Below are 20,906 nucleotides of genomic sequence, written 5' to 3'. Positions count from 1 at the left end.
CTTAACATACTTTTCTGAACCCCAAAAATGAATCTTGGATAAATCATTGGGTATCTAAGATGCATGCGCGATAAAGAAGAGAGAGAAAAAAAGGGAGGACATAACATTATTCATATGCAAAAATGCTTCAAAAAATGCTAGCGGTAGAGGCCTCCTACCAAATACTTCAAACCGGAAGGCCATACATAATTTTAACAACGCCCGATCCATGATCATCCTAAAACAGCTCTTCTCTTACACTCCCCTTTCGTTTCGCTACATCATATTCAATCCATCTCACCAGGCTCCTACTCCCCTCTGGTATGAGGCGGCCCGGATTCATAACGTGACATCCTTCGTACGTAACTGCAAATGGTTCTGCGCCAGAGTCCGCTAGGATCATAGCAGTTGGTAATGGGTAGAGATGTAGGACGGGCGCATAGTCCCATAGAACTGGCCGAATGTGTTGGGGAAAGGGGGAGAGGTGGCTTTGGTCGAGAATTGTTTTGACGAGTTTTCGAGATGCATGGAGATTTATTTGGGATGCTGTAGTTGAGTTTTGGTGGGGATTATCCTCTATTTGCTGCTGTTGTTTGAGTTCTTCTCCTTCCTCATTACCTCGTTCCGCCGGGCGAGCTTCGTCATCATCTAGCCTTTCTACAACCATATCATTACCCGCGTCGGTGGGTTCGTTTGAGGTGTGTGAAGTGTCTTGTGGGTTCTGTGGTTTGAAAACGATCGAGGTACGCCTCAGGCGCTCTGAGATGTCATCCCTGAACACGACAAGTTCATGCACGGGCCCGAAAAGGCTGAGACGTGTGGGATTGGATGACCAGATGGCTTGACCCGGTATATGTTTGGTACGAGAAGGTAGTTCATTATTAGCATGCGTAAACGCACGTTTGAGTCTGGATGTGAATAATTCAGGGATTGCATCTCGTGGGACCGTCGTAGACGAGCCAGCAGAGTAGGCAGATGCCCAAGGGTCATTGTCTCCCGGAACAAATACAAAAGTTGCGTTTTGCAAGAGACGCGGATAGTTTGAAAGGACGGAAGCAAGAATGTCGAAATATTCCTTGCACTCGATACTACCCCCACTCCCTCCGCCGGAAATGACAGCATGTTGGACGAAATTTCCAATCAAAATGAAGACTAATGGTAACTGTTGTTCCGGGAGTGAAGCGTAACATTCGAAGACATGTGTGAGCGCCCCTTCTGTCTTTGGGACGTCTAGATTGACTTCACTCATGACAACTATTCGCTTTCTTATATCCCGCAACTCGTAGTGCGGGCCCTTGTCAAGGCATATCTTTTCAACTTGTCGCATCCGATAACCTCTGCCTCGTTCACTCCCGACACCTAGAAAGTCAACCCAGCCAAATCCGCCTTCGACGGTCATGGCATCATCCCCGCCCCGATTGCCTGCACCAGTGGAAGTTTCACGCCGCTCACACGGAGGTCCACCAACCGAGGCAACAGTAAACGTTCCACCAATTGTTCCGCCAACCCCGCCTGATCCGTTCAATGTAGATCCGGTTACAACTCCCTCCTCTCTGTAAATCCCGTCGACAAGGACTATCATTCCCGGCGCGAACCATGCTCCGTCTTCTGGAATAGCGCGGGCATGTGTAATATCAAGAGCGATGCTTCCGGTTGGGTCTGTTAGGGAAAGGTCTCCTGCCGGGGACATAGAGAGAAGGCCAAGAAGCAGATGCGACGTACCAGTCCTCCCCAGAAGATTAGCAATCGATGTCAGTTTATAGTAACGAGTTGTGCTGGAATGTGAGGATGTCGATCCTTGGAGCGGAATTCGAAAAGCCTCATTGCGTAATATCCTCTGGTAAATGATATTATATCGATCTCTCAAAATATTGGCTCTCTGATAAGGCGGTGGGAATAAGGAAGGAGGCGAAGTTATTATGTCGAAATTCTTCTTATTTATATTATAGACCGGGCGATGTTGTTCGAATGCGCTGATAATTTTAATCCACCTTCTTGTATCGTTCAGTGAGCTATCTTCTTCTATTTCCAACGATTCCTCGTGAATATTTTGGCCACTTTCGTTTTGGTTGCCAGTTCGACTCAGCTCACTGTCTGCGCCTTCGTGGCCTAATGTCAATGTCGAACCGCTTGCGCCCTTCGCGGGGTCGCGAATAATAACCCTCCCACCACTCATATTGGCTTCCATAGCCCGTAATATCGACTTCAGCAAAGCATTGCCACTTTCGCTATCCTCAAGGATCACTCCGCCTCCACGCTTTTTCCATGCTTTCGCGATTTCGTCTAGGACGAGCTCTGCAAGGCCTTCTTCCCGCCATCCTGAGCCGCAGTTCTTCCCCACAAACGTAGCGAGCGACTGTAAACTAGATGCTGTAATAGTCAAGCTATGTTTTTTAGTAAATACTCTGAACGCAAGAGGACGTAACGTGGGCGGAGGTAACAGGATGGGGAGAATGGAGGCGGCTGTAGAAGCTGGTTCTGACATCCCGTGGAACGTCCGATGGCGATGATAGATTTGCAAATTCGCCGCTATCGTCGCATCCTGCAATAAGGATTAATCATTGAGTCACCGTGCCACAAAAAAGTAATGAGCTACAACTGAGATACTCCCCTGGCCTTTGGGATCTTGTTGAATGCCGTGCGCTATCAAAAACGTTATAGTTGAGGCAAGACGCGACTAAGACGTGTCGTAACATGGGTACATTTGCACGTGATGATAAAAATACTCATTAAAGAGCAAAGAAACGAAGGCAACTTTGATAAACTTTTCAACTTTCACATATCCTCACTGTCATTATTGACTTATCTATTCTATAAGCCAACTACTCTACAGATCATCCATTCACCCTTGGTCGCTGATTTGAAGGGCAGCTCTCTGAATCCAATCTCTCATTCGGTCGTCCAGTATGGCGGAAGCGACACCAGACAGTAGCAGTCTCATACGCGAATTGCAAACTACAACTCCACCGCCCGAATCGAAACAGGCTCAGTTGGCAGATCTTATTGAGCGGGCTTCTGCCAAAGATGCCATTAAAGACTATGACGCTGCTGCAGAGCTATATTCCCGGGCGACAGAGCTCCAAGCGGAGCTGAATGGCGAAATGTCGGTTGAGAACGCCGACCTGCTATACTCTTACGGGAAATCGCTGTACAATCTTGCCGTGAGGAAAAGCGATGTCCTCGGTTCAAAAGTCTCCGGTCAAGCATCCAACCCACCTAGGAGCATGACGGGAGATCCTGCACGGAGATCTGAGATTGGACAACCAAAAGAGTCAATCATCGCCCGTGCGATTGCAGAGGGTTCTACAGTCGATGAGAAAGCTACGAGAAGCATAGCTGACAGTGCAAAACCACAATCATCATCACTTTTCCAGTTTACAGGGGACGAGGACTTTGATTCGGGTTCTGATGAGGAGAATGACGGTGATGCTGGCGATGGAGCTCAGGAAGAGGAACAGGAGGATGAATTTGCGAACGCGTTTGAAATGTTAGACTTGTCACGCATACTCTTACTCCGGAAACTGGAAAATCTGGAGTCGGAGAAGCAGGACGAGGAGCGCAGTGTGAAAGAACGACTTGCAGATATATACGATTTACAAGCAGAAATTTGTTTGGAGGCTGAGAGGTTTGAGGATGCTGTTACCGATTTAAGGGCCTCTTTGGAGTTGAAAACGGAGCTGTTTCCATTAGAAGACGCTAGCGTTGCGGAGTGTCATTACAAGCTCTCCCTGGCTTTAGAGTTCTCATCCATAACTCCTGAAAAGGAGGAGAATGGTCAAGGTACTACCGGCGAGCAGGTCACAAAAGTTGACAAGGAAAAGAGAAACGAGGCAGCAAACCACATGGAGACCGCGATTCGGAGTTGCAAATTAAGGATATCAAAAGAACTACAGAAACTTGATAACATGGAGGAAGATACCGTCAACAAAATCAAATCGAATATTGAAGATGTTAAGGAAATTGTTTCTGATATGGAGCAACGAGTGAGTTACATATATTGCATCTTTGCCGCATCTTATTGCATCAAAACGCATACTAACACGATTATCCTCTGTACAGCTTATTGAGCTTCGTCGACCTCCAGTGTCTATAAATGATCGCAAAAACGGTTTCTCAGATTCTAATGCTCTCAACGGAATCCTGAGTCAAGTCCTAAGCCAATCTTCAGATACTGATAAAGCCACTATGCTACAGGAGGCCATGAAAGGCGCAAACGACCTTTCGTTGTTAGTCAGGAAGAAGAAACGGACTCCGACAACGGCGGAAACTTCAGATGAAGTAGAGCCCTCCGGAAAGCGTCAATTAGAGCCAGAGGCCGGGACCGCAGACGAGCCGAGCCCAGGCAAAAGAGTTAGACTGGATCATGGAAGTTCAGACGAGTAATAAGTTTTGTGTGTTCTCTTTTCACGACGCCGGAGGGTCCCTTGTACTTGTACAATCAAATTCCGATACGCATCTCTGCATGTCATCCACCTTGGCTTTGAAAACTCGAAATAAGTGGTTATAACGATACCCGAAAATTTTTGCTGGCGACAATTTTTTGTGGGTGATGGATATTATCAATTTTTGCGGAGTCAAAGGTGTATTATTTAGTTTTTTTTTTTCTTTTTCTGTTAACATCGGGGGAAATATGGATGGGATAGGTAAATTTTCCCATGCAAAATGGGAATGAGCAACAATTTCGAAGAATTGAACAAACTAGGACTTCGCTTAATTATATTAATTTTGACATCAAGATTATGGGTATCGTTCCGTTAACTCCGGAATTTGACAAAAACGGACAAAGCTTCGACTGGCTTGGGGACTCCAACGGAATCAAATGCAAAACACGCTCGAAGGTAGACAAGTAAAGTTCCAGCAAACCCGAAATGCCACATGCAAACCATGAATCCCCCCTCCTTCACCATTTCCCTCCCATACTAACCAAACGAGTGCCGTTCAACCGCCCGATTCCTCTTCCTCCGCGCCGCCAACCAGGGGCTCCACATTCCTGAAAACAAATCCTCACATTCCTCCTCATCCTGGCTATCGAACTCCACATCATTGTCATTGTCATCCTCCGACTGCTTTTGTGAGCAGGAATAAGCATAATTATTCCCTCGACCATCCTCATCACAATTCTCCCATGAAGAGAATACAGTAATCCTCTTCGTCTCCAAAATGAATTTCCCAACTTTATATTTCTGCAACTCCTCCTCCGCAGCCACATACTTCCAGCCCAGCAGACTTCCGCAGAAACGACAGGTGATGTCGCTAACCGTATGGGTGCCTGTGACGAGCTGTCTTGTTATTGGTTGCTGCGTAACCGTATTGGGGAGTGAGGAGCGCTGCATCAATGGTGTCGGGGCTATGGAGGTACCATCTGTAGATGGGTTCGCAGCTACGAGATAGGCACGTCCGTGCCGGCCCGTAAAGCCCTTGCTGATGATCTGGGAAGTTAGGCATAGATCTGCTGAGCAGCGAGCGCAGCGGAGGTAGGATTTATGACCCTGCAGGAAGCCAGGGGTCTTAATAACTGCAGCATTATCACCATCGTTCTCATTCCCATGATAGCTGCTTTGAGAAGGAGGATTTGCTGTGTCTTTTGGTGTTGTTTGATTTGTCTTCCAGAGGAGCCTGCGGAATGGGATGGAGGGGAGGAGATATGTTGGGAAGATCGATGATGACATCATGTGAATGAGAATGTATTCTCGTGATCTTAGAACCTTGCAGATCCGAATTGTCGCCTGACCGTGGGCATGCCACATGCGAGAAGGATTGCCCTTGGTCATCTAGGAGTCAAGGAAACCTTTAGTCGGTCCTAGCATCGAGCAGAGCTGATTCCATACTCGGTCCCAAGCTCCAAGATTTGGGTTTCCAAGGTAGCAATCGCGGGGTGAGTAAGCAACTAAACAAGTCACGTGCTATACACGACCCCAGGCCAGCAAGAAGCAACAAGATCAAAAAACTGTTGGACGTCTGAGTTGTATTAGCATGCACCTGAGGCATGTGCGGAGCACTAGTCCACAATAGGGATGACAACAAAAAACATGCTTGTTCGATTTAACCCATAGTGTAGCTAACTGAAACTTCGTATCTGACATGAAATTTAGTAGAGACAACCAGACAGCAAGAACAGGTGCAGTCCAGGACGATATAACATCAGATTTCAACTGTCATAAACAGCCATTTGTTACTGATAAATTGGCCCTTCGCAGGAGGCACCACCCAATCACGTAAAGTACTCAATTCAAACCCAACCCAGCCCAGATTTCGCATTACAGCATCGAGCTCCACCGCGTCCATCGATCGATCAACGCAAGCAACCATTTCTGAGCAGCCGAGATCCGTCATACTGCCAATTTCAAACAATGCCATCAATCTACCATGAAATTCTGGTTAGTCACTGGTACCAGCACGAGGTATAGAAGCAACAGGAGGAAAAAGGAGTCATGGACGAACCCAGATTTCAACCCTTGCCCAGCACAGATATGGTTGTCAAAGAACACAACAGCGTTCTTCGGTTGCCATCAGCAGCAACAAAACCCCTGTATATCGTGTGCCGTAAACAGTCAGTGGCTCTTCTACACTACTTCAATAAAGTTCTGAATTCGCCCAACCGCCCTTTTCCTCAATATTTCGGATACGTTTACCCCTTTGTTATTGTTGTTATTGTCATTGTGAGTCGCACCTATCACCAGCGACTGTTGTGGAGCAAGTTGCCTCTCACCAAGGAACATTGACCACAATGTGTCGCAGAAGAGCCTCTCACACTCTTCCGTGATAGTTTGCACTGCCTCCCCATCACATCCCGGTGCTTTTGGTGACGGCCGGAATTGGTCGGCCACCACTGCTGATGCTGCCGCAGTGGCCGACACATTTGTGGGAGGACTTATCGGGGGGAATTTATGCCCAGTGGGGACCTCAGGGATACCACTGGGCTCCTAGAGTGTTGAATAAAATTTTGTCAGCCAGAAATTGCCCATTATTGCAATTCACGGCTATGGAAGGGGATGAGGAAGGTGAACTTAAGATATGGAACTCACCGGTGCCAACTGTAGTGCAATAATGGAAACTGTTGAGGGTCGCGCTTCGAGTGTTGACGGAGTAACAGCTGGCGAGGACCTTGGTTTCCGGGCTCCATTCGAACATCTGCTGACGACTTGGATTGTTATTTTGATTACTACTTGAGATTCCCGCCATAATTACTTGCGTAGCTTCTCTTTCCTCGGGGAGAAATGAAGGGTAAAGGAGTGGAGAAAGGAGTTTAAGTGTGGTAGTAGAAGTCCGGGGCGCCCGGTATAGCGTGAAATGCTGGCTGTGATAGCTAGACCGCTGATTGAAAGATAATGATTTCTCGATAGCGGGATAGATACCTGGGTGGCTGTGATGTGATGTTGGGATGTAAAGATTCGCCCGGAAGCCGTGAGACAAATTGAACCCTGGAAGGCAGGGGCGCTAACTAATTTTGGTATTTCCACGTGACTCAGATTATGTGGTTTGACATCAACTATCAAATATACTCATTAATTCTGAGAAGTAGATAATTATATTATATATTCTCAAGGTACTCTGGTTAAGTTAAGTAGCGTTATTATATAGCACTTAGACCTGTGGGCGTAGCGGTTTGGCCCGGCCAACAGCGGCCGTGGCTCACCCATCCCACCTCCTCTACACTGCGGCTGTAGTGTAGTGTGAAAACAACATACACAAGCTAGCATGAAGAGCGGGGTTTACGGCGTGTGCTGTCAAATTCTAGATTGTGGGCTTCATTACTACATCATACTAAAAGAGGGACTCATTTCATATAAGGAATATTACAAAATCCACCCCGCAATCCCTTCTTGGAACGGGCATCAAATCACGAATGGACGATTTTTACGCGGGCATCAACCCCATCTTCTTAACAAGCCTCTCCTCAGCGATTTCCCTTAGCCTTGACATTCGAAGACTCAGCACAGTACCCGCATCAGGATGCCCTATTGCTGCTGCTCCGAAGAGCTGACCCTTGGTAAATTCGATGTGCTCATTGAGAACAGGGGTACTTGGTACAGGGAAAATTGTCTAAGCTTTCATTAGCTTCGGATCATGGACTCTCCCAATAGAGGAATACAGACCATTTCTGTGGCGACAAGGTTTCCAGCCCCATTACGTCTCCAAATTTCCGCACTCCCCTTTACTCGTCCTCCGGGGACCTTATGCCAATTTAGCAAGATGACAAGCTGCACGAAATTGTTTCCCTTCATCCAAAGATCCTTATCTGCCCGCAGATAAGGCAATGACTCAGACCAACCGGATTCTATAACAATGGAAGGAAAATCGTCGGTATCAGCTCTAAAGGAAAAATCTGGTTCTTTGTGAGAGCCTTGATAAACACCGGTAAATCCATCAAAGGCTGGAATCTATTGTTAGCATATCAAATTCACCAGAAAGTGGAAAGAACTTACTCATTCCAACACCAGCGTCCAGGCCCCTCTGCTCCTCACGACTCACTAGACCATCCTGAGTCCATTCTACTAACGCGCCAATAGCCCACCGTTGATAGGCATCGTGTAATTCTGTCGGCATTATCCTGATTCGAAGTATTCTTGTAAAAGCGTTAAAGTTGACTCTGAATTATCAGCTCATATCAGATGTCAGCAGGAATATCTGATGTTTAACTATTCATTCAAAGGGTGGCTGCCAGACCTGATATTTCGCCTTTCGACGTGTTCTGAAGCTTCCAGTGACCGACAAATCAAAGCACCATCACTGGGGCTAATGTTCTCATATATGATTTCAGTGAATTTCTGGATTGTGGGTATTTTATGAATGATTTCATTAAATATCTTCTGGGGACTAGGCTGTGAGGGGTCACTACCAACACCAAGGCTTCGCGGGTGGTGTGGGATTGCGGGAGATTGGGGAGCGCCTGCCGACGAGGCCATCATGGAGGCAGAAGCGATTCTACTGTGAAGAGGTATAGTTTTCAATATATCATAGCAGATGAAGAAGCAGCAAGTTGTGGTGGATTGTGCTATGCATTTGAAGAATTTGCTACACCATCCACATAGTTAACCAAAGGCTAGTTAGCAGAAAACACCACCAACAAATTGTGGCCTTTGCAGCCAACCCTAATCAGACTCCCCCTTCAATACTAGTTACTGATATCATCATTGATATTATTCTCTGAATTCAATCCAATGAGTCTGCTTATCTCTATTATAAGTAAAACATTGATAAAATGAAAGAAAAAGGTTAAAAATTCAACCATTTTTGGTGAAAAACTAATCAAATTATACTAGTATTTATGTTGATGATTCTATGAACAACCAGGCCTATTTGATCACTATTATAGAAGATAAACTCATCCTCTCAGACTACAAAAAGAATCAAAGTATCGTGCCGGTTAGTAGAGTGCGAAGTTCACTACACCATATGCTATTATTAATTATCAGAGATGTGTGCCAGATCTGTTCTGGCAAGAGCATTGCCACTTTGAACATCACGTCTCCTTGCTTTCTCATTCTTTTTTCTTTGATTCTATCTTCGGCACTGGAGAGTGCGCAGCCCTCTCTCTCTCTGTGCAGAAGTGAGATCACGTTATACAGAATTTCGTCTCTTTTCACACTGTGCCGGTAGACTAATACCTCAGTATACGTTGAAGTTAATGGTAGGGAGTAAAACAGCTAACCGCCCCCATTCGGTTTTTAGCGCTGGTGTTGCATTACAACCTCTGCCTTGCGCGCTCAGTCCCCCGCTACTGGACGTATGAAGCCCCGCTAGAGGGATGATTGGATGTATCCCTCCCAGAACGTACTTCAACCCTGGACGTTGGTTTCTCATATGCATAAACCCATGCTTGGGCGTGGTCTCCGAGAGTGTGCTGTTCTATTCTTGTACGACGACAGCTTCCCTCGCATCCTGCTTTTACCGCCTTGCTGATGATCTTTTATTGTTCCTGAGCGTCCACTCTGCCCTTCCAATTGAACAGGACAAAAGACAAGGAGCTCACTTTCAATCAAACGTTTTTACTATCAATGTCTATGGTTCCCTGCTAACATGGAGTTCCCCGTTCGTACATTCAAGGTGGTAGTGGTTGGAGATGGAGGTGTAGGGAAAGTAAGGCACATCATCTATCAGATCCACTGTTTGATTCCACTCTACTAAGCATGCAAATACAGACAACTTTCGTGAAGAGGCATCTTTGTGGCGAGTTTGACGAGAAAAGCATTCCAACTCTTGGAGTAGAGGTCCATCCACTACGTCTTATGACAGTCAGTGAATTCTCCAACCCTGAAAGAAAGCAAATGCTAAAATATTTCAGAGACCTGGTCCCATTGTGTTTGATGTATGGGATTGTGGTGGGAAACAATAATACAGAGGCCTTTCTGATGGATATTATATGAACAGCGATGCAGGCATCATTATGTTTGATGTTACAAGTCGAACTACATATAAAAGTGTTCTTACCTGGTATGGTATGTGTTAGCATTCTCCTTTCTTGCCCTTCCTGCTTTATCTCGTCAGAGTTTAACCCCTGACCTGTCCTTGAGCGACCTTGAACTCATGCTAGACTAGGAGAGTTGAGGAAAGCGGCTGGCGATGAGATCCCGATTGTATTGTGTAGTAACAAAGTTGACGTGAAAGGGGCGTAAGGTGCGATACAGCGACATCACCTCGGGTCTCGAGGCGGGCCTTCAGTATTACGATATATCTGTAAAGCGTGATTTCAACATTAAGGAACCCTTCCTCTGGCTAGCTCGCAAGCTAGTCGAAAACGCAGGCTTGGTAAGGCAACCCATGCCTCCCTCGTCAACGCCTCCGAATACTGCCGAGAAGTCATGTGGCCAAGAAATGGGCCCAAACGAAGATGATGATCTAGACAGAGAATCTGAGAACGGCCATCAAGAGGACCTAACCGAGAACCTAGGTTAGTACTTCTGTTGTCGGATGGTGCATCATGTCTCAGGATATTGACCATTACCCATCTAGACGAGCCCAACGTGACCGACGTGGATGCTGATACTGCCACGGGCATATGCTGCACGAGGATGATATTAATTCGGTCAAACTTGAATTCTATTATTGCGAAACTGAGCCCATCATCGACTGCAAAGTTTTCACTGGTTGTAACGTCATGTCGGCATTGTCTGAAATCGCTGGCCTGGTCTAAGACCAGCGAGCTGTCGCGAAGCATGCTTGAGAAGTCTCGAATATATGAGTGTGCGCGCAAGGTAGCCGGGGAAGAAACGGTTGTAACCCTGGGAAAAACTCTGGGAAATAGCACAGTATCGTATGTCCCAGCTCAGACTTTTAAGCATACTAAGTCCTCGAATGCCGTGTCTGCGGAATCCAGACGAGTGGCACAGTGCTGCAGAGATTAGGCGAGGTAGACGGCGAGAGTTTGATTTTGCCCCATTTGCCTGGAGCTTTTTTTTAATGAATTTTGGGGCTTGATAGTAAGCCGGCATTGGAATTAAGCGAAAACGAATATAACATCCAGAACTCCAGAGAGGTGGCATGATTGGGAGAGCTCAGGGGCAGGTGGCGATGAAGAGAGGGTTGGGAGCAAGTACTTGTATTCAGAGCTGTTCTCCCGAACGGAGTTTGTCCGCACCACTGCGAAGGTGGCCTTGTGACAAAGTATACAAGCCCCATATCCGTTTAGGAGAGCTGGTGAGATATGATGCCCGCGATAAGAAGATATACGCGATAGATCAGATTGATTGGATTGTTAGTCGGGTATAAGCTCCGTTCCAGTGTTTTTTTTTTCCCTTTGTTTTATATTGATATATAGTTATATATATTGAAAGCTGAAGACGAAGTCGCCGTTGGCTCTGAGTACTAACCCTGGGCTCAACATTCCTTTTTGACTTTAGGGAGACCCAACTCCACCAAGAGGTATATCAAAGCAATTTCGCAAAAAGATCGATCCAGAAAGAATACATGAACCATAGCAAGTTGAAATAGTCATGTCGGCACTGGCCCCCGAACTATTTCCCCAGAGCATGGCTCACGAGGGGGCTGAGCGATTATGGAAAATAATCATATACACAGAAGGTGTGTGAAAGAAAAGGAAAAATCACCGCTGGTACCACTTTTGACCTTCTTTCTACATAGTCAAGCTGGAGATCAGAGCGGTCATCTCTAGTTTCAACTCTGGGATGCGAACGGGTGCAGGATACGGACAAGTGGACACGATCCAAATTGCCGTGAAAAGGGAGCCTGTCAAAGTTGATGCGGATGGTGAAAATAGTCAAAATGGCCACATAATTAATAACAATTGCTCCCCGTTAGAACTTGAACATCTGGAAAAAGAGAGTGCGGCGGTGGCTTCAAGTTTTACCCCATCACGTGTGACTGCTCACATTCCATTCTCAGAAATGAAGCGGTTGTTTCATTCAAACAATTTGAGCATAAGGTAGCTAAATCTTCTGAACAGGGCGTGCATGGCATGGCATTGGCTTATGAAATAGTGACAAGATTACTTCTATCCACGAGCAGGAGCGCCCAAGAATACAAGATTTTGGACGCGGATCCAGAATTTTGCTGCCGACATGGAATAATGTCAGAAGGATAATGGAACAAGAATAACAATCGAGTAAAGCCTCTGGAGATAAATTTAGGTCACCTCTTCGACCTGCAAGCGCCATCCAGGGATCAAGGCTATTCCTCGCATTGACGCATCAATAGCGGGATGGATAATGCATATCCTTCTAGTTAGTTATCTAGTTATGTATATTATAAAATAGAACATTATGGGGAGGAGTTATATATCCGGTTCCCAACCTAGCTTCTTCACAGTGAGTGGATCTAAATCCATGCCACGTTCAGCGCCAAAATCCAAAAATATCGTGTGGCGGCTGCGCAGGGGAGGTTGAGGATCGGGCGCTTGCGCTGGAAAACGGGGCGTAGTGCCGATTATGAAAAGCCACGCGCCTCTAGTTTGATGTAATTCTGGGATAGTCCTTATTGTCCCTGTTAGACCTGGTCCATGGTATTGGTTTTGCGATGTTAGTTTGTTTGTGTTGCCATATTCAATATCAAGCACAGGAGCCAAAGAGCCAAAGGCGTTGAAGTATTTTTGTCTGGTTTTGTTGGTTTTCAGCAGCTCATAATGGAAACTCTTCGATTTTACAGAGGCGTCATTGGGCATTGCGGATTGTTTTGGAAGCTTTGACAATCATGCCTCACTCTCTGGACGAGAAAGCTGAAATGACAAGGTTCATTTCAGGCCACGACAGGGCTGAATCCGGCGAGTGCGTGCCTGACTCCGAAATACGCTCCTTACCAATGCGCGACTTACACCGTGTAATCCTTGGATGTCGGCATCTTGTTGTAGGGCGGCGGCGGCGTTGGAGCTGTAATATCCAATCAAAGAAACTTCGCCAATGATAGGTGAGGCATCAGAAAGAAATCAAAACAACACAGAAGTTCGAAACAATGGAGAGGGGAGCCGCAAGATTCCGATGGCAGGCGCGAAAATTTCAATAATCATCGTAATCACAACTCGCTGCCTCGAATGCCAACTCACTCTTCTGGTTCGAGGTTGTTGACTGGCTAGCAAGATCCACAATATAATCATGCAAATTAAAGAATCATTTATTGAGCAGGGAGTCGAGTCAATAGGGGCTGGCGACTACTCGCGGAGTTGCATGCCTAAAATTAACCCATGCAAGTCTTCAGCGAGCCACCAATGCCCAAAACAGATGATGAGTCTGTTTTGAATTCGCAGACGCACCCAAAGGAGGACAAACAACGCATCAATTGAGGCACTCTTGCTGCATGTGGCAGATGGAGCGGATGCATAGACGTAGTACGGTGGAAATTCGCGAAACAAATCCATAGTTTGCGGATGTACTCCGTACGTACAGACATGAAGACAGATATATATTGTTCTTTTGCAGAGAGTCGTCTGGTGGTCAATTAGGGTTTATCGCCTATTCTGGCAAGCTAGCCCTAGTTGGGTCCCGTGCAACAACAAGCTTACGATGTCGAGAAGCCGATGTTCAATGTGAATTGTATCCGCAACAAATCTGAGAAAGTTCTCGAGATAACGGGCGCGGGTTATAATAAATCGTTGGGCCAGTGATACGAGGTTAATTAGTAGCGTTCAATCCTGCCAATCACTGGCGCTGGGCGCGACGAGACAAGACAGCGGTTTGTTACATGATCCTGAATCTTTTCGAGAACACACTCGGTCATTGGCTCTAACAGTTATACCATGGCCACAAGAAATCCTCTGGAAGCGGCGTCCCGGCTGGAATCGCCCAGGTTTCGGTAGCAAGGGTTCGGCAGTCAGAGCCAGCACCAGCGCTCCAAGCTTCAAGCGTGATCTTCAGAGGTCCCAGCGTTCCCCAGGCCCGAGTCCAGCGCTAAACTCGAGACAAAACGGGGCATGCCTGAAACTGGTTCGGCCTCCTGCCAAACCTTACAGCGAATAGGACGTCAGGTTTTGCCCCTCTCTTACCAAGATTCCCGTCATGCTGTCTGGGTGCATAGAAGCTTGACTCGCTCACCAGACTCGCGGTTCTGACCTTCAAACACGTCTAACTTTTCCCCCCGTGGATACTGTTGCATCCAAGGATTCTGCTGCTTCCTGCGTTGGTCATGTCCTTGCTAAGCTCGAACGCTGTCTGTCGTCTCCGCTTCATGCCCAACATTGGCTCAAACGCCAACTCTCCTGTGTTCGGTCAACCTGACCCTATGGACCATTCGACCCTCACCAGCCGCCCGCCCCCGAAACGCATGTACCATGTTAGGGTTTGCTAAATCTGGACGTCTCCGTTATTTCCCTCGCATCCCTGCGGATCGAGCCGACACGCCCGTGTATATATTCGAATGATGTCGTCCAGTTCCGTCCGATCCTTTCACAAGACTTAGCCACATGTTCACGGCCTTTTCCCGTTCCATTTGATTCCTCTGTTGGCCGTTTTTTTCTTTTTTTTATCTTTTCCGCTTTAATTATAATTAGAGGCTATTATCCTTCATCATTCTTGATTTATTAGATTTCCGTTTTTGTTTTCTACTCGTCTATAAAAAGCTGTGACGAAAAAAAAACTTGGCCTTCTGGGGAGACACGATCCGCATGCTCCCTGCTGTGTCTTGTCGTTTTGTCAATAGTAGCTTCACCCAACTTTAGCTTGGTTCTTCTTGTGCACAAGCAAGGAATTGTTGGAAAATCCTTGTTAGTACACCAGCTCTGCGTGAGCCTCCTGTTTGAACCTGGGTAGAGCCCCGATAGTTGAGTTTGTGGCTGACATTTCCATGTACCTAGGTCTACCATTGTTCTCCATCTTCCACAAACAGCTGCAGCTCCCAGGCAGGTCCAGAAGACGACAACGGTATCAACTGAGGGTGCCAGAAAACTCCTTTTCCGATCGAAATCCTCTGCCGGACAGGGATTTGAAGATACTGTCTACTTCGCAATTAATTCACTCCCTTGCTTTTACACATCTAACCAGGCTCTACCCAGTTATTGCACAATAACATTTTAATATTTGTTTAAATAATTTCTGCTTTCTTATGAGAGTTTCCGGAAAAGGAGCCCTATTTATTTGCGCAATCACTCCGTTATAGACATTTCGTTCGACGCTTTTACCACGCTGGTGTATACTTGACTCAAACCACATTCTCAGGACATACGATCTAGTCCTTCACCGTACAGAACAGAAATGGCGCGACCAGCAACCTATTACAACAAAGCCGCTCTGAATGAGTTTGTGACGCTTCCAGTCTCCCGTGAGATGATTCTATACCTTGCCCAGCAAGCTGCACTGGTCATCCGATGCGAGGAACATGTTACCCCGATGAGCTTGTCACAACCTAAACCTCTAACACCTCCGACAACCCCCCCTCTCGATGCCTCGGAGAAGTCGGTGCCTCAGTCATCACCTCTCCCATCGCTGGCTGAGTTTATCTGCTCGATTGTGAACCGATCCCACGTCGAAGTTCCGACCTTGATGTCTTCCCTGGTATATCTAGGCCGTCTACGCGCTAAGCTTCCTCCCATGTCCAAGGGAATGCGCTGTACAGCCCACCGCATCTTCCTGGCGTCCCTAATCCTTGCGGCTAAAAATCTGAACGATTCAAGCCCGAAGAATAAACACTGGGCTCGCTATTCGGTTGTGAAGGACTTCAATGACTTCGGATTCTCTCTGCCCGAGGTCAACTTAATGGAGCGCCAGATGCTCTATTTGTTGAATTGGGAAACTCGTGTCACCGAACAGGATCTCTTGGAATACCTCGAGCCGTTCCTCGCGCCGATCCGCGCGCGTCTTCAGCTCGAAGGTGAAAAGGAAATGCTTCAACTTAATGAATTCGATATGGATGAACAAAGCGACGACTTCTCAACCGACCCTAGCGAAGACTTGATGACTCGGCTTAACACGTCCATGCTCGAGGGCCATCGCACTGGCCAAAAGAGAAACCCTTCACCTTACCGATCAGGCCGATCAATCTCACCTCCATCAATCAAAGATCTGCCTCCACTGTCCCGTGGCGAATCCAGGGCGCCCAGTTCATCGTCTCGCTCGTCTAGCTTGGCTCCAAGCTCTCGGGGCACACCTGCCAGCATCGGCCAACTCGCTTACGCCAGTGACGATGTTCTAGTAGCAGAAGCTCATGCCAGTCCGGCCTCAATGGCCTACAGCTACGTTAACATAAATGCAGTTCACCCGAAGCCCAAACCACAACAGCGACATCCCCTCAGCTCGATGTCCGGCTACCAACAGCCTGCCAAAAAGATGAAAACGGCTAGCGGATCCAGTAGCGGCGGCGGCGGCTTCATATCGAGATTTTTCAACTCCGCTGCGAGCAATTACAAGGGCGGACGGATGTCGCGACCCCCCGGACGGATTTAAACTTTATAGAAAGTCACTGAGGAGTGAACAAAACTCAGTTCGAGCCGCGTGCCTCGCATTCATGGCGATTTCCCTTCTTCTTTCATTCCCACTCTCTTCTTTCCTTTCCATGATCAAGAACAAACGAATTGCCATGACGATTGCCATAACGATTTTCATACTTCTTTCCTTGGACCTTTTGTTAGGCGAATGGCGCTGCGAAAAATGAGCAGGTCTCCAATACTTGGTTTCTCGTTACGCTTTACTGCCGCTCTCTCTGATTTCCCCGCACTCTCCCTGTTTAATCTCTTGAAACAAAAACTTTACACTCATTGAACATTATTACCTGATGATATTTTGGATATGCCCATGTTGTGGCAGTACGCCCAGTCGTATCCACATTTGCCCCTTTCAAAAGGTCAACCCTGTATCACTTCATTGTTTACTTTGTTATTTGTCCTTGCTGGACGGTTTCGTTTGATTTCCTTGTACTACTCTCCATATTGTATGTTATCCTAGAGCATAGCATTGTCAAGGGCGTTCTGTGGGATACAATAAATTTCAAGCAATCGGCACTTTGTATTCAAATATTGAAACTGTATAGGATGACTTGTGACTTCGTTCATTGTCTGTGTATTTCTTTATTTTTTATTCCTTGATTATTGTTTGTTTCTTCATTGGTGATAAATACCGAAAGGGGAGCTCAAGTATTCAAGTGTCTGAATTTATAATTCTTTGCGAAGCGCTTTGTTTACAGCTCTGTTTCTATTTTTCTTTGGAAAGTAGAAATCTATATTTATATACACATACTCATTATCCGTTTGCGCCTTGCAGTCAGTGGCATTCTATTCAATATTGGATATATAGTCTAGTAGTATACAGGCATTCCTCCGTGTAAAAATACAATAGTCCACCAACCAAAGAAAAGTTCCCATCACTCCCAAGCTTGGAAAAGATGATCATACTAACCCTCGTCATAAATGAGCAACTATATAACCAAACCAAAAAAAAAAAAAAAAAAAAGGTCGCCAATCCATCCTCTTCCAAATCCGGCGCAGTGAGGTAAAAGACCCATCCCGTCTCTGACCGGAAAGAGCTTCCGCACATAAGACTTTAGCCTTTGCTTTTTCCAAACAAAAGAAAGAATGCTGTCCAGGTTTGACATCACATTAATTTATATAACGAGCATTGGATATACTGTGGAACATTGTCGTTCCTGAGGGATGTGGGAGGTTTTCGGGATACATTATGAAGAGAAAGGCCCGTTTGGCAACCTGTATCTGACAATCGGGGCAAAAAAAAAAAAAAAAAAAAACGATTATTAGATGGTTGTGTAATTCGCAAAGTGTTCGCGGAAGGTAGATATCGCACTGCTCGTCGCGGAGCAGAATCAGGATAGCGATCGTCGAGATCACGTTTGCTGTATCTCAGTAGGATCGCCGAGACCAGAATCTCTCTATTCCCCCCTTGGAAACAAAAGGTATCCATGAGAATCGGCAGGAGAGCAAATTCATTTCACAGACTAAACGAATCCTCAATGCTCATAGCCATCCTCATAGCTTCTCTTCCACCCTCTATCAGTTCCATTTCCGTCCACTCCTATTCGCTCTTCTCAATACTCTCCGCCTCAATGGGTAATTCCATCCCCACCCTTCTCGCGGTCAACCTCACCCGCTCCTCCTCATCCATATTGGCGCCTGGGTTATAACGCTCCAGCAACGTGACGTATTGTCTTTGAGCCCTCAAATACTGCATAATTTGCTCCGCTTCGTCCATCTGTGCCTGTGCCATCTGCCTTCGCCTGGTGTTGTTGTTTTCTGGCGACGGCTGCGAGGCGAGGTGAATGCGGATTCGGGCTGCGAGGGGTGATGGTGATGAGAGCGGGCGCTGGGGTAGTTCCCGTAGGATAGATCGGTAAAGAGAACGGGCTTGAGAGGGAAATTGGGATGCCATGTTGGAGCTTTGAGTGGTAAATTTTATGTGGCTTGTGGGATGGTGGTTGAAGATGCGGAGGAAGGTTTGAAGCTCAGGAAATTGGTGATTATATAATCACCATTTTACTCCATCGTTGAACTAGTATCGCAACATACAAAGAATGAAGCCTGGGACTTGAAGCTGTCGGAAGAAGTAGCGGGCTAACTTGGGAGAGGGATCATCTAATCCATTTACATTATCTCGCTCCTATTCTAAATGCGTTGAAATTTAATTTTATTCAAGAAGCTTCTCATGGCGCTCTGCGCTGTTTGCTCAACCGAGCCGTCCAAGTATCGTTGTCCCACATGTAATGTGCAGAGGTAAGAGGACTTATGGTTTCCTCATCCCTGACATATGTGGATTTGTTTCAGCTTCAGGAATACTGACAAGACCGAACCACATGCGCAGCTGCTCTCTCGCTTGCACCCAATCCCACAAGTCATACTGTTCCCCTAGCGCTCCTGAACAGGACCACGAGTCAGAGAAGTCGGGGCTACTTGAGAACGCTCAAAAAATCGGTACATATGAAACTGCGCCTGCCGACGTTTGTGAAGGTACAATAAACCCCGTCCTGCAACCTCACGCCAACCCTGCGAACAACACACTCGTAACTTCCAACATCCCGAATGCAGCCCTTCACTTCCAAAACCTAGAATCGTCCCAGGCGCTGAAGGACTTGTTTACCAAATTCCCCGCTCTCCGATCTCAGCTACGAGAAATATACAAACTAACTCTCGAAGAAGAGTGGGTGGAGATGAAACATAGCAATTACGGGCGTGGCCGGGGACGTGGGCGGGGGGGATTCTCTGGGAGAGGCGGTAGGAGTAGAGGGCCCTGGAATGAGGAGAAAGGTTTCAACCGAGGGCTGGGAAAAGTTAGACGGTTGCGGGAGACCTTAGAGAGTAATAATGGACCTGCCAACGGTGCTGAGATTGAAGGGTTCAGGCAGTTTGCCGCCTTGGTTCTGGCCGGCAACAACACACCGAGGGATAGTATGCAGCCACAACCCGAAGGCTGAAGATCCTCATTATCACCACCATCGGCTCAAGGTACGGGAGGTACTTATTTCCGGGAAATGGTCACTCTTATTTGGGATTGGTGATGGGTGGTTGGTTATTGGAACCGGACTATAATGGGAACCATTTTCCCCTTGATGCGGAATGAATAATGGGATGATTTCATTCTGCTATCGCGTGCTGTTAAGATACATTTTGCGCACATAGGCTAGTCACCTTATCTTCCTTAACAAATCGACCGCGCGGAATCCGTATGCTGCACATTCGTAGACGCACGCATGCAGCGGCTTCGAGTTCAGGGTCGCGCATTTGATGATTTTTGGGGCATGTATGCCCTCCACAGTTTCGGGCTGGCGTGTGCATATGCAACGACAATTTCTGACTCATCTCCGGAGATTGTACGATGCTGCTAAACGTGCCTAGGCATCCCTATTATCTGCTGCTAAGCTGGTTTCACCTGGCTAGGTCAGAGAGTAGGTCAAACAGTCACAGCCTGGGAGGGAGGAGTCTTGGATATTTATTGCCTAGATACACAGTATATATACCACATTTACGAGATTGTTTTCTTCCACGTAATATGAGCATCTTCCCGGGAAAACCAACTCAGGAACAGATCTTGGGGAAACAATTCAGCTTCATCCAAAACCTAACCTCGGTTTACCATGTGGCCCACTTCCTGGTTGGATGTCAACCGACGTACTTCGTGAGACAACAGGCTGTAAACGTTGTGAAAACCGAACTGTTGCAGAATGCCGATCGATGTACTCCAGGGCTCCAAGCATGGAGCAAAACAGAGGAATGTAGATGTACCTAGGTACTGTCCCTTTGGCCACGATCGAATCGTCTCTGGATAAGAGGATCCAGTAAATGCTCACTCCAACCCCGGCTTACCATGAGTTCTTCCCCCCAATTTCCTGATCGCCCCCGCATCCAGACTAGGAAAATAAGAGCTGGGCTGGGTGGAAATAGGTCATGTATGATAGCAGTCATTCCGTCGAAAACGTCGCCCGCATGACACACGAAGGGAAGGGCAGCTCCATATCCAAGCCCCATGTCGACCCTTAGTTGATCGACCGGAGCTTTTTGTTTGGCGGCGATTGGATTGCCACTCAGCGCTGACACTGGCTCTAGATCT

General features: G+C 46.9%; 9 protein-coding genes across 9 annotated transcripts; 4 read left to right on the top strand and 5 right to left on the bottom strand.

Annotated features, from left to right (window-relative positions):
* Window positions 1–217: 217 nt before the first annotated feature.
* HCAG_03626 (predicted protein) lies at window positions 218–2,464 on the bottom strand (the record flags this gene model as incomplete). Its single annotated transcript, XM_001541478.1, has 1 exon — window positions 218–2,464. The coding sequence occupies one exon, from the start codon at window positions 2,462–2,464 to the stop codon at window positions 218–220; it is 2,247 nt and encodes a 748-aa protein (XP_001541528.1).
* Window positions 2,465–2,885: 421 nt separating this feature from the next.
* HCAG_03625 (predicted protein) lies at window positions 2,886–4,362 on the top strand (the record flags this gene model as incomplete). The annotated part of the gene is made up of 2 exons (XM_001541477.1): window positions 2,886–3,962; window positions 4,039–4,362. 2 exons carry the CDS (start codon window positions 2,886–2,888, stop codon window positions 4,360–4,362), a joined length of 1,401 nt encoding a protein of 466 aa, XP_001541527.1.
* Window positions 4,363–4,898: 536 nt separating this feature from the next.
* On the bottom strand, window positions 4,899–5,750 carry HCAG_03624 (conserved hypothetical protein; the record flags this gene model as incomplete). The annotated part of the gene is made up of 1 exon (XM_001541476.1): window positions 4,899–5,750. The coding sequence occupies one exon, from the start codon at window positions 5,748–5,750 to the stop codon at window positions 4,899–4,901; it is 852 nt and encodes a 283-aa protein (XP_001541526.1).
* A 370-nt stretch (window positions 5,751–6,120) lies between these two features.
* HCAG_03623 (predicted protein) lies at window positions 6,121–7,110 on the bottom strand (the record flags this gene model as incomplete). The annotated part of the gene is made up of 4 exons (XM_001541475.1): window positions 6,121–6,340; window positions 6,421–6,476; window positions 6,552–6,902; window positions 7,015–7,110. 4 exons carry the CDS (start codon window positions 7,108–7,110, stop codon window positions 6,121–6,123), a joined length of 723 nt encoding a protein of 240 aa, XP_001541525.1.
* A 726-nt stretch (window positions 7,111–7,836) lies between these two features.
* HCAG_03622 (conserved hypothetical protein) lies at window positions 7,837–8,885 on the bottom strand (the record flags this gene model as incomplete). The annotated part of the gene is made up of 4 exons (XM_001541474.1): window positions 7,837–8,022; window positions 8,076–8,353; window positions 8,406–8,474; window positions 8,705–8,885. 4 exons carry the CDS (start codon window positions 8,883–8,885, stop codon window positions 7,837–7,839), a joined length of 714 nt encoding a protein of 237 aa, XP_001541524.1.
* A 376-nt stretch (window positions 8,886–9,261) lies between these two features.
* HCAG_03621 (GTP-binding nuclear protein GSP1/Ran) lies at window positions 9,262–12,411 on the top strand (the record flags this gene model as incomplete). The annotated part of the gene is made up of 10 exons (XM_001541473.1): window positions 9,262–9,345; window positions 9,652–9,706; window positions 10,034–10,059; window positions 10,122–10,288; window positions 10,608–10,870; window positions 10,933–11,195; window positions 11,452–11,673; window positions 11,820–11,841; window positions 12,061–12,186; window positions 12,383–12,411. The coding sequence occupies 10 exons, from the start codon at window positions 9,262–9,264 to the stop codon at window positions 12,409–12,411; spliced, it is 1,257 nt and encodes a 418-aa protein (XP_001541523.1).
* A 714-nt stretch (window positions 12,412–13,125) lies between these two features.
* On the top strand, window positions 13,126–14,319 carry HCAG_03620 (predicted protein; the record flags this gene model as incomplete). The annotated part of the gene is made up of 5 exons (XM_001541472.1): window positions 13,126–13,199; window positions 13,283–13,303; window positions 13,505–13,656; window positions 14,048–14,100; window positions 14,158–14,319. 5 exons carry the CDS (start codon window positions 13,126–13,128, stop codon window positions 14,317–14,319), a joined length of 462 nt encoding a protein of 153 aa, XP_001541522.1.
* Window positions 14,320–15,614: 1,295 nt separating this feature from the next.
* HCAG_03619 (predicted protein) lies at window positions 15,615–16,802 on the top strand (the record flags this gene model as incomplete). Its single annotated transcript, XM_001541471.1, has 1 exon — window positions 15,615–16,802. One exon carries the CDS (start codon window positions 15,615–15,617, stop codon window positions 16,800–16,802), a length of 1,188 nt encoding a protein of 395 aa, XP_001541521.1.
* Window positions 16,803–18,380: 1,578 nt separating this feature from the next.
* HCAG_03618 (predicted protein) lies at window positions 18,381–18,734 on the bottom strand (the record flags this gene model as incomplete). Its single annotated transcript, XM_001541470.1, has 1 exon — window positions 18,381–18,734. One exon carries the CDS (start codon window positions 18,732–18,734, stop codon window positions 18,381–18,383), a length of 354 nt encoding a protein of 117 aa, XP_001541520.1.
* Window positions 18,735–20,906: the final 2,172 nt, after the last annotated feature.

This window comes from Histoplasma capsulatum, genomic scaffold, assembly GCF_000149585.1.
Source record: "Histoplasma capsulatum NAm1 scaffold_3 genomic scaffold, whole genome shotgun sequence".
NCBI classification, from domain to species: domain Eukaryota; kingdom Fungi; phylum Ascomycota; class Eurotiomycetes; order Onygenales; family Ajellomycetaceae; genus Histoplasma; species Histoplasma mississippiense.
The sequence above is the reverse complement of the archived record's forward strand: the minus strand, read 5'-3'. Positions and strand labels throughout refer to the sequence as shown.